Source organism: Lotus japonicus, chromosome 1 (genome assembly GCF_012489685.1).
Source record: "Lotus japonicus ecotype B-129 chromosome 1, LjGifu_v1.2".
NCBI lineage: Eukaryota > Viridiplantae > Streptophyta > Magnoliopsida > Fabales > Fabaceae > Lotus > Lotus japonicus.
Genome location: NC_080041.1, coordinates 96244048 through 96256595, shown reverse-complemented (window position 1 = coordinate 96256595; position 12548 = coordinate 96244048). Strand labels below are relative to the sequence as shown.

At 32.9% G+C, this 12548-nt stretch overlaps 1 protein-coding gene across 1 annotated transcript; it reads left to right on the top strand.

Annotated features, from left to right (window-relative positions):
- The first annotated feature begins 8041 nt into the window (after positions 1-8041).
- On the top strand, positions 8042-11984 carry LOC130728105 (uncharacterized). The gene is made up of 5 exons (XM_057579447.1): positions 8042-8394; positions 8788-8893; positions 9363-9480; positions 9904-10863; positions 11248-11984. The coding sequence occupies exons 1-5, from the start codon at positions 8217-8219 to the stop codon at positions 11650-11652; spliced, it is 1767 nt and encodes a 588-aa protein (XP_057435430.1). The 5' UTR covers positions 8042-8216; the 3' UTR covers positions 11653-11984.
- The last annotated feature ends 564 nt before the right edge of the window (positions 11985-12548 follow it).

Sequence of the window (12548 nt, the reverse complement as noted above, 5' to 3'; positions counted from 1 at the left end):
AACTGCATTTGGTGTTACTTTTTGGATTGGGATATTCTCAATCATTGAATTTTACATTGGAAAGATAAAATTTACTATCTAAAAATTGATTTCTGAACATTTTCCACCCTAAGTCATATGTCTCTTAACTCTTATCACTCAAGCTATCATTCGGGAATAAGATCATATTGGTTTAAATTATAATTAATTAATTCTTTTTCAATAAAATTACAAATTTAAATTTTGTGTAAAAAAAATCTACTTAAAGTTGAATCAAAAAGTTAACGTTTACCCCTCATTTTCTCATACATGTATGAAACACAACATAAAATCACAATATTAGAACATTTGTGTTTGTTCTGAACTTCTGATATCATTATCAATCAATCTTTCCGGATCAATCACTTGGATATCCATGATTTCTTCCTAGTCAGCGTCATGAGGTTTATTTCTTCACCCGCAATTGGATATATATCATTTCAATTTCATACCCATTTGTCGGTGTGAATTAGAAAAATAGCCGATATAATAGTTTTGTGTTGAATAAAATTTGTGCCTATTTTACTGAATAATTTGAGTTTATTCTCTCGTAGAGGGGCCTACAATAACCTTCTACATACACAAAAAGCTGACATCTTCGGTATTGTCTCAATTGAGAAAATTTTAAAACAGTCTCAAATGCAACTAATAAACTTATGACATGTGTTAGTTCTTTATTTTTTATTTTTTTTAACCGTCACCAAATATTTGATTTTTCAACACCAACATTTTACTAAACTAAATTTTAGTCTCAATTAATCTACATTATTATACTTTCTTCTAAAGACTACAATTTAACCCATAACATTCAACAAATTATATTTTTTAATCTTTATCAATCAATAGTTTATATTCTATTCCAAAAAATATATATATTCTATTCTAAAAACTATCACAAATAATTATGATTTAAATCCAAACTCATAAATCATAATCAACATTTAACTTAATCACCGTATAAATTTAGTGGTTCATTTATCATTTTTATGAAATAAAATATGAGGATGCAGATTAGCTGGGATTAAAATATTTTTTTTGTAAAATATTAACTTCAAAATATCTAATAACATGTGTCATATTTGTATTGGTTAAGTATGAGACTGTTTTGAAACTGTCTCAATTGGGACAGCACTCAAAAATTACCCACACAAAAAGTGATCGAGGAGAAGCCCACTTACATTTTTGTAGGACTTAACCACTTCAAATAAAAAAAAATTACTCTCTTCGTTCCTTAATATAAAAATTAAGTAACAATTTCACACACTTTAAGAAATTTAGTTAATTTAGGAAATTGCATTAATTTTGTTCTTAATTTATATCAACTTTCTAAAGTTACCCTCCACTCATTATTCTTAATTTCTATGTATCATTAATGTTATGAAAGTGGAAAGAGACATAAAATTCTATTAAATAAGGACATTTTTGTAAAAAATTAATAAATGCATCACGACCTCCAAGTTGGTTCTTATAAAAATGACCAAGATGTATCTCTTATTTGGTTCTTATAAAAAATAATGGAGGGAGTATATTCTATCTATCAAACCATCCAACTATAACCATTTATCATTTCAGTTTATTTGGTACGTCATATTAAACATAATAGTATAAAATATAAACGTATAATACATTGTAATTTGTAAATTTATCCATTATTTAGAGGTAATATTATATTATATATGTTTATCCATCAATTCATTCTTATATATTAAAATAATTTATTATTTAATTCAACATTTTGATAATGGTTAAAATTGTGACATATAAGTTACTTAAAAAAATTTAAATTATTACATGGATATCTACAACGTGGTCCCCAACCAAGGGCGTATTCAGAATTTTCTTGTTGGGAAGGGATCGAAATATAAGACTATAAAAATCTTAATTGAATATTATATAAACTTTAAATAATAACCAATTATTTTAATATAACTCTTTGTTCTTTCATTTACTAAATTTATCTATTATTGTATTAACTTAATTTTTTTTAGTAATTTCTCTCTCGATATATATAACTAATAAATTTTTGAGAGGATCATTTTCAATTTTGTTGCGAAGCCGAGTCTTAAGAACTTTCATTGCAGAAAGGATCGTTCTGTAGATGCTGTTAAAACAGGGAGTGTCAAAACAAGACGTATCAATCTATCAACAAATGCAAATAATGTTGCATTTCCAATTTCAACTAACTTCTGGTAAACTCGAATAAACTAGAATTTTTTCCTAAATTAGGATCCCGAGAAACATCATAATGATAGTGTCTTAGTTGAAATGATAAATTCATTTTTTCTAGTTCGGAAAATACCTATAGTCGGTGAAAATTTCAAAATTCTCAGAGGACATGCCCCCTGCTAACCCCTCTCTAGATACGCCCCTACCCCCAACTATTGATCGAATTCATCATTTTCTCTCTCTTGATAAATATATGTTGTATACTTGTTTGTATTCATTATTCTCAATTTAAATGAATTTCAATTGATCGTTTGATTTATAATCCCTCCGTTCCAAAACTATTGTAGTTTAAAGTTATGCATAAAAGTTAAGATTTCATTGATTAATGTTATAATTTGATTGAAACATCCTTATTTAATATGAGTTATATGAAAGAGAGAGAATGAAAATCATTAGTCAACTAATTTGTGAGTATTGTGATTGGTGAAATAAGAGGTGGTATTATGGACATACAATATTAAATGAGGGCATGAATGGAAAATAATGAGATAAAATGCTTTGGATATATAAAACAACAATGATTTTAGAATAAAACAAAAAAAGTTAAAACTACAATAATTTTGGAACGGAGAAAGTATATAAACGTACTAGTGTTTCAAAAAAAAATTATAAAGAGACTGAAGATTTAGAATCCGCACAAATGTCCCGGTGGGATAGCTCAATTGGTAGGAGCTGGGGACATGTGAGTTGGGTAGAGGGAGATTCAAATATCAATTCCTAACATGTGTAATTTATCTTTCTGATGTAAAAAAAAAACAGAAAATCCGAACAAATATGTTAGTGGGATTTTCTTACACCATCCATTCTCATTGGATAGATATGTATAACCTCGCCCCCAATCCCATGTAACGATTTAATTCATTTTTTCTTTTGCCTTTTCTCTCTTACTTTTTTTTAAAAAAAAAACTCTTGTCTCTCTTACTTAATATATGTTGTATTCATTTTTTTAAAATTTATATAAATTTCAATTGATTCTTTGATCTATGTATGCAAAGATGCCAAATCCAAGGGGAATTCATAATCTACACAAATCTGTTAGTTAATATTATATTCTTGTTGTATTCATTTTTTTTAGTTTATATAAATTTCAATTGATTCTTTGATTTATGTATGCCAAATCCAAAGGGAATTCATAATTCACACAAATCTGTTAGTTAAATTTATATCTTTTTCTCACATATTTTAATTCTTTATTCTTCTCTACATATCTTCTCTCTTTTTCTTTTTCTCACATAAGTTATGTTTGACATGTAATTTCAGCTAGCTTATAACTTATTTGACTAACTTAAAAGTTTCTTAAAAGCATTTGGTAAAAGAGCTTACTTTAATAGGTTATAGATCTTTTAATAAGCTACCAGCTTAAAGCTAATTGAATTTATTCTCCCTTATCATTTTAATAAAATTCTATCATTATCCTTTTTATATTTATAAAGAAACTAAAATCTAATTATTTTTATATTGAAATAACTACTATTCAATATTCAATTGTTAATATTTTTTAAAATATTTTATTAATTTAGACAAATATAAGTTTACTTTATTAGATTAGAATAAAGTTATTTAATTTTTTTAATTCTATTTAAATTAATAAAAAAATAAAAAATGAAAATAAATGAAAAACTAATAGTTTTTTTAGATGATAAACAATTTGAGCTAAATTAAAATATTTAAAGTGATAATTATTTTAATAACATATATGTATTGATGTGTAAATAAAGTAATGCTAAATGTAAAAAAGAATTTTATAAGTATGTCCCTTTATGTCATTTTACAATTTCAGCTTGTTCAATAACTAGTTTTACCAAACACTTTTTTTCAATGAGATAACTTTATTTTAGCTATCAGCTTTCAGTTTTCAGTTAGTTTATCAGCTTTCATCTAGCTTATAAACTTTCAGCTAGTTTTTCAAACTTTCAGCTAGCTTATCAGTTAGGCATACCAAACATAGCCATAATTTCCCTTGCAACATGTTTGTTGGAAGCTTCCTCCTTCGGTGGGTTTTGTGTCTCTCACGATTGACGATGCTTATGACCACTCCCATAACTGTATCGGGATGAGAGGAGTTATTCGTGATTCTCATGGTGTTTGACGGGCTGGATTTTATGCAGGAGAGTAAGGAGGAGACCCTTTGTTAGTGGAATTGCAAGGTTTTTTTATAGGCAAATGTTAGTTGTTAGTAATGTTAGTAAATTAGTTCTCTCAGGGTTCGAACCCTGGACCATTGACCCTCTCAAACCCTTATCTCCCCTAGATCTTACCACTTTAGCTAACTTTCAAGGACATTAGAATTGCATGTGATGAAGATGAGCTTGTTGTTGCCATGGAAACACAACATTAGGAGGGCTTACTTTGACTCAGATTGTCTGGATGTTGTGGAGATGATTTGCCATGAGAGATTTCATTTTCATGCGAGTGCAAGTTTGTTTATGGATATCCACCTTCTCATGTCTCGTAACTAGGAGATTCGGTTGATTACATTTTGTGCGAAGCTAATGGTCTGGCGGATTGCCTTTACTCAATGTGACTTCACTTGCCTTGAGACGCCCCGTCTAGGGATCTTCTTGCTATGTAGTTGTCGCTTATTTTTCCCGTTCATCAAAAATAAATTATGGCTTTTTTTGAGCTTTAGGTTCTGTTTGACTTTAGAGGTTTTCGTTTCTTTCTTGGTGTTTTGCAGGTCAGTTGCTGCTTTTTTGGGTTGAGTTGTCACCAGTTTTGCTATAGTTTTTTAGCCCTTCTGAGAGATGAGTTGAATATCTTTCATATTTTTCTCATTGATATAGATATTTTGTTTTGAAAAAAAAAATCTGTCTCCAACATAATTTTTTTAACCAAAAAAATAATAATTCGTTTACCCATGTCAAACATCTCTTTCAATAATTTATGTACTCTTTTTTCTTCACTAGATTTTACCCAAAGGGTTTTCCTAGTAAGGTTTTAATTTAATGAAGCATATCTTAAAAAGTCATGGCTCCAAGGGGTTTTAAGTATTTTGTGAGATGTAATTCTTTTTGTTGTTTTTAGTTTTCCTTATTACTTTATCTTTGTATTGAGTTGAAGTACCCTGTACTTCTTTTCAATATATTTCCTTACTTATAAAAAAAAATCTCTTTCAAGATATGTTCACTCTAATATAGTAATTAAAAGTATGTCATTAAACTTGAAACTACTAGTTGGACTTTGTCATTAAATGACAAAAAAGAAGATTAGGTAGGTGCGTTAGAGCTAACGGTAGTTGCAACGTCTTTTAAATGCACCTTAAAAATGATATTCAGAGAAGAAAAGGAGCAGGTATGTATATATGGACCTTCATATCACTTACTCTCTGTCATCTCTAAATTATCATTATACAAGCTAAAGGCTATAATTATCATTATCTTGCAATACTTTTCAAAATATATATATATATATATATATATATATATCATTATCTTGCAATAGTTGAATACCAAAATTATCAATAATGTTATAGTTAATTAACGTTGGAGGGTTATTTAAGTAATGAGGACGATTCAAGGTAACCTACAATGATAGAACAAATCTTCATTATGCTTACAAATTAATACTCTACTTTCTTAGGCACAAATAAACAATTACTTTTTTCAAAGATAAAATAAAATAAGAATAAATCACCCAACAAGAAATGTGATAACGTTATGTAGAGTGCAGTACATATATATTACTATAGGAATGGCAAATTCTCCAAATGATAACAACACAATGCTATTGTTATAGGAAGTGGGACCATCCCAGTTAGAATTCCTCATGGAGCCCCACTGGTTTCTCATTTTTTTTCCTCATAATAGCATAGTTTTTTTTTTCCCGGGGCTACTATTGATGAGCTCTCGATCTTTTGAAATTCTATGAGGATGCTTCTAAACAGCACATTAATTTTAAAAGTCACAACTCTGATTCAGCCAAAATGTGTATATTATTAGAATTGATGAGCATTCAAAGCTTTTAGAGTTAAGGAAATAAATAAAGAATGTCACAACTCTTCTCATATTACTCGGAAATAAAAAATTCAAGCCTTTGCTTTTGTCAAGGAGCGGGTGTGGAAGAAGCTGAAAGAATGAAATGAGGGTGCTAGAGAGATACTTATTTAATCCATTGTCAAACTATTCTCGCCTATGTAATGAGTTATTTTTGTATTCCGACCTTTATTTGTTCAGAGATTGAGGCTATGATAAACAAATTCTATTGGGGTGGTGATGTGGATAAGATGAAGCTGAATAGGTTGAGGTGGAAGAGGTTAGCGCAACCAAAAACTTGTGGTGGACTTGATTTTCAAATTTTTAACATTGCGCTCCTTGCTAAGAAATCAGGAAAAGTTTTGAAGCATCTTGGTTCCTTAATGGTGAGATCATTTAAGACTTGTTATTTTCGGAATTCTCCCCCTTGGCTGGCCAAATGTGGCTCTTGCCCTAGCTACACTTGGAGGAGTATTTTTAATGCTAAATGGGTGTTGAGAAGGGAAATTTTTGAAAGTATGTGGTTTTTAATGTTTCCTTTGTTAATAGTATATATTAATTTTTGTTGTTGCGAATTTTATGTATATATTGCCCGTACTTCATTAAATTTCTGGATTCGTCACTGATTGCGATTAATGGTAGTTTTCATAAAAGGACTAAGCGTATTGATACGTTGTCCAAGAAATAAATTTGCAAGCAAAGATTTTTCACTTTGTAAGTCATTAGATCCTTAGCCATTTCATCACCTCTTAATTCTTATCGACCTAGGAGAGCATGATACACACTCCAGCTTGAGGTGAGTATTAGAGTATATTTAAATTAGTTATTCGTATTGGTTTTTAAGTTTGTTGTAACTTAGCAAATAGTTACTTTCAAAAAAAAAAACTTAGCAAATAGTTTATAGTTTGTTGGTAGTTGGTTAAAGGTAGCCAGTTTAATCCGTAAATGAACAATGATTTGTATATAAACTTTCATCGTAAATGAATGAAGCTAGAAGCTCATTAGCAAATGTTGATTCTTTTGTTTGTTTTCAAATGATGTTTTCCCTCAATTAAATTATCATGTCATTATGTCTAAAATAATTGACGCAAGAACTAAGTTAACTTATAAAATACTTTTAAAAAAGGTTACATTTCAAAATATATATTCAATAACTTCAAAAATATTTTTTAATTATTTAAGTCTTAATATCTAACTATTTACTTACAAATTATCTTTTAAAGATAACTAAACTTATCATTTTCATTTTCACAATCAATTGTTATGCATGATTCTTTAAAGGGAAGATCATTTTCCATGAATTTAAAAGGAAGGCACGAGCTCAAAAGGCACAAATGACAAGATACATGAAGATTAACAAAACAAGGAACCCTCCAATTCCATCCCATGCCATGTGCTGAATGGGACACATATATAATTTCATTTGTGAATGGAAAGTGGCTAGTGCATTAAAGCAACACATGAAATCCTAGATCTTTGATCTTTTTGATCCATGACGAATGAATGAAGGAAATGAGGGAGAAGGTGGGACATGAGAAGGAAGCCATGTGGGCATCCATCCATCCATCTATCTCACTCATCATTTTTTAATTTTTTTTCTTATCTAATACTTATATCATTCACGGAGATAATTATGTTCGAGCCGGAAAAATCTACATCCAGTTAAGACAAACTAACTCGAGAGAGTTCTTTTTACATTTGCATGGCTCCATCTGAGCTTTCATCTTAAGTAATAAGTATGTACGACTTGAACCAATCACGAATTACTGCATCATCATCATGTTGAATTGCTTCTAAGTTCTGACACTTCCACCTCAACAAGAAAAAAGGGGAAACAATAATAATAATATGAGACAATGGAACATAACCAAGCTAGTGATGCAGATCTAAACATGGATGAATGAATGAACATTGAAATTTCCATTGCACTTCACCTCTTTGAACCACTTGTAGATCTTGTTGCAGCAGTGGCATCAACATCACAAGTCTCACAACACAACCATGATGAATGGTAGGAATGGGAGGGAGTCTCTGCTTGGATCCCTCAACCACCACCACAGAAGAAACCACACCTTCAATAATGGTGGCGGTGTCGCCACCAACAATGAAGAAAACCTCGATCTCTTCTCCAACAACCGCCGTTCTCTCTCTCTGGCTTCTTCTGATGACTCTTCTGACGGTGCTGCACCACCCCTTTTGAATTCTCCCCTTCCTTTCATCATTAATGTCTGCAAAATCAAGTCTTGTTTGTTTTTGCTTATGTTTTTGTTTGATTCTAGTTTATAGCTATCACAAATACTGGCGGTTTCTTATGTGGGAATGATAAGGATGTTATATCTGGTCATAGCAAATAAAAAATAACATTATCATCATATATTACAAATAAATGTCAATTTTTCATTCCTGAATGAATTGGATAAGTTGTGGTTAACTTAAAATTTTTGCCTTTTTTTATGATATCCAAGAATTCTACTAGTCTCTGTTTTCATTTTTGATCCCCTTTGTTTTTGTTGTGATCAAGTGATTTTTATGTATGTGTGGTAATAATGGTAGTTGCTATTTGTGGATTCAGTTTCTGTGAAATTGGGGAGGCTCTCACTTGGGGCGGCGAAACCGGCGAGAAGTGGGATGGAAGATCTGTTATCATCTGCAGAAGGAGGAAAGCATGATTATGACTGGTATGCTATATTCACATTCATTTACTTCATCATGATCTGCAGTTAGTTCTAGTAGATTGAACAATTTGGGCAGTAAAACAAAGGAATTGCATTTAAGGGACAGAGGGTCTATTTACAGAAAGTGGGGCAGAAACAGAATTTGAAGTTAATGTATGAATTATTAGCAGTTTCCCTAAGGAAGGGTCATGCCTTGTTCTTGCAGATTAATTTTATTTCAGATCATTTGTAGATCAGGGATTAAGTGCAGGGAAATTTTCCTCTTCTCTAATCATCTTGCTGCACTATACTTTGATGAACTCATGATCAGTTCAGTTAAATTCAGATTACAATATTTTAGTACCTGCCTTAGTATTTGAAATGAAAAATGTAACTTAAATAGTTCATGTTTTAAATTATCATTCACACTCATGTGAAAAAGTTAAAACTATTATTGGTTGGAAAATTTGTAATTATCACTATTTTTTGATAGGCTTCTCACTCCCCCGGGGACTCCTGTTTTTCCTACATCAGAAGGTGAATCCCAATCAACGATAGTGCCTCCAAGAAGAAGTATGAGTAGATCAACTTCTACCACTAAGGCCTCGAGGGTATGTGTTTCCTCTCATAATTTCAACAAATCCAGTGTCTTTTCTTTTCTGGGGGTTTTGGGGATGAGGGATATGGTGATGGATATGCATGTTTGTTTTTGGCATTAAATGTTTACACAAGTTTGCTTCTTTAACCAATATGCCTATGGCTTCACTAGTACATTTGAGGCTTTGAGCCTGTTTGGATACGAGCTTATTGGAGCTTACTGGAGTTTATCTACTAGAAAATGAACTAAATAAACTCTAATAGGTGCTCTTTGGTTTGTATCCAAACAGATACTTTGACTACTTTTAACAGCAGTCCAAGTTTAGCTGATATTTAAGCATGACAATCACTTGGACAACTTGTTTTGAATATGTTGAGCTGTGTTGAAAATGGACTAAATGCTATGAAGTTTAACTTCTCAGTCTTGTTTCTTTCAGCTTTCGGTCTCGCAATCAGAGAGCAACAATCACTCTAGACCAGCAAGAAGCAGTTCTGTGACTCGCCCTTCCATCTCCAGCTCACAGTCACAATACAACACTTATTCTTCAAACAGATCCCCCTCCTCAATCCTCAACACAAGCTCTGCCTCAGTTTCATCTTACATCAGACCATCTTCTCCTGTAACCCGCTCTACATCTTCAGCAAGGCCTTCCACTCCCTCCTCCCGCTCCACACCATCACGATCCTCAACACCCTCTAGAGCACGCTCAGTTTCCACCACCACCTCCTCCGCTGACAAACACAGACCATCATCACAAAGCTCTAGGCCATCCACTCCTAGTTCTTCTAGGCCTCAGATTCCTGCAAATTTACATTCCCCATCTGCACCTCCGACTCGGTCACTGTCCCGCCCTTCAACTCCCACTCGTAGGAGCTCATTGCCATCTCCATCTTCATCTCCTTCCCTCACAACAGGCTCTTTAGCTTCAGCTGGACGTGTTCCATTGAGTGGTCGCAGTTCAGCACCATCATCAAGGCCAAGCTCACCAAGCCCGCGAGTCCGGCCCCCACCACAGCCAGTTGTTCCATCTGATTTCCCCCATGATACGCCACCTAACCTTAGAACAACATTGCCTGATAGACCTCTCTCTGCAGGCAGGTCCCGTCCCGGTGCTTCCACTTTAAAGGGGAACCATTCCGATCTTCAAGCCTCAGTTAATATGCCGAGGCGACCTTCATCTCCTGTTGTCAGTAGGGGGAGGTCCACAGAACCTGCCAGCAAAAGCCGTGGCTATGCCAATGGCCACCATGCTGATGTTCATGAACCAAGGAGAGTTCCACATGCTCCTGAAGGAGTTTCAAGGAAACCTGTTAAGGCCTCAACCACTACCAGTGACAACTCCGGATTTGGAAGGACAATCTCAAAGAAATCATTGGATATGGCTATTAAGCACATGGTTTGTACACTCTTTTTTTTCTAGTTCTGCAGGATTAACAATCAAAATTTACTGATTAGACTATCAACATTCAATAGCTTCAAATTTTATTCATGATCATATTAAATTGGAGCTTTATGATACCAAACTAATTCGAAGGAAACCCATGGTTCAAATGAGACAGCAATTCTTGCCATTAATACTATGATTCATTCACCTTGTGATACTACATGAATTGGACTCCTCCTGTTATATTTTGGTCATGATTCTTCCAGCAAAGTTATGCGATTAGGCTTGCCATATTTTTCTTGATATGCTCAGCAATAAGAATTTTCCTGACATGATGAATGCTTCAAGCAAGTTTGTTCTTAAACCTGATTTTCTATGTATTTTTCTGTCTAACAGGATATAAGGAACAGCTCAGGTAATGTTCGCTCACTATCAAGCACCACACTCTTTCCCCAGAGTATTCGGAATTCCACTTCCAAGAGCCAGTCTCACAGAGTTTCAAGTGCTCCAGCGTCTTATGACATGAATGGAAGCCATTTAACCCATAACAATGGAGCTAATTTCGATGCGAGAAACGGTGCGAATAGAACTATGACAAGAGGAAGAGAGGTAGATCAAAGACAATACTCAGCAAAACTCAGTGAAGTGGACATCTATGAGAGTTCTCGTTACGACGCGCTATTGCTTAAAGAAGATTTGAAGAACACAAACTGGCTGCATAGTGCTGATGATAAATGTGACGAAGCTTCCATATTTGATAACGGATTTGAGCACCTCCCGGAACCTTTTGGTCTCCTATAGCATCTAAAGAGGTTATGCTTGGTGCTTTTGTAACATGCTATTTATGTTCTGATTATCATCTCAATTTTTTTGAAAGATGGGATATTTCAAATCAGTGGGTTTTTAACTTTGATCTCACACCAGCACAAACACTGCAGGAAAAAGATTATTACATGAATCTGGTCCAATTTTTTTTGGATGGATGAGAATTTTCAGAAATGAATTATATGTGTCTGTGCATACCCAAAATGTACTACTTTAAGAACATAGAGATGTGATGTTTTATGCAGACAATAGAGTATTTATTTTCCTCTTGGCAAATGGCAATGAACACTATAGTATAGTTGATGTTTTTTTTGGGTCAATTAGTATAGTTGAGTTACCTTTTTTTTTTTGAACAAAGAGTTACCTCTCTAAAAGTAGTAAAATTTTGAATAAATCTTTACTGAGATCATTATGTGTGGCAAAATTCTCCCTCCAAGTATTCAACGAAGTTGTATATCCAGGGACTTGTATCCTCTGCTCGCTCTGCTGCCCATAACTTAAATGCTGGTCTACTTTAACAAAAAAAAAATCATTAAGCAATCTTAACCCTTAAAAATAAAAAGAATGGTCAAGATCTTGAAGGAAGAAGCTTCAGAGAACTTGGTTGCAGATTGGGACTCATAAAAAGGAGCAGGACTCAAAAAGAAACAGCCCTATTTGTTATCGAGTTTCTTAGCAGGTTCACAAAGCCCAAAGTGCTTATTGGATCCATAGGTATGCATTTCGAACAAAAAACATTAGTTGACAAAAGAAGAGAGAAAAATAAGTCTGGTCTTCCAATGTTGATGTGTTGTGTTATGAGTGCTATTTGCATAGTTGAGGAAAGATGAAAGATGAAATTTAGGCATGGAAGAAAAATAGTGATAAAAGAG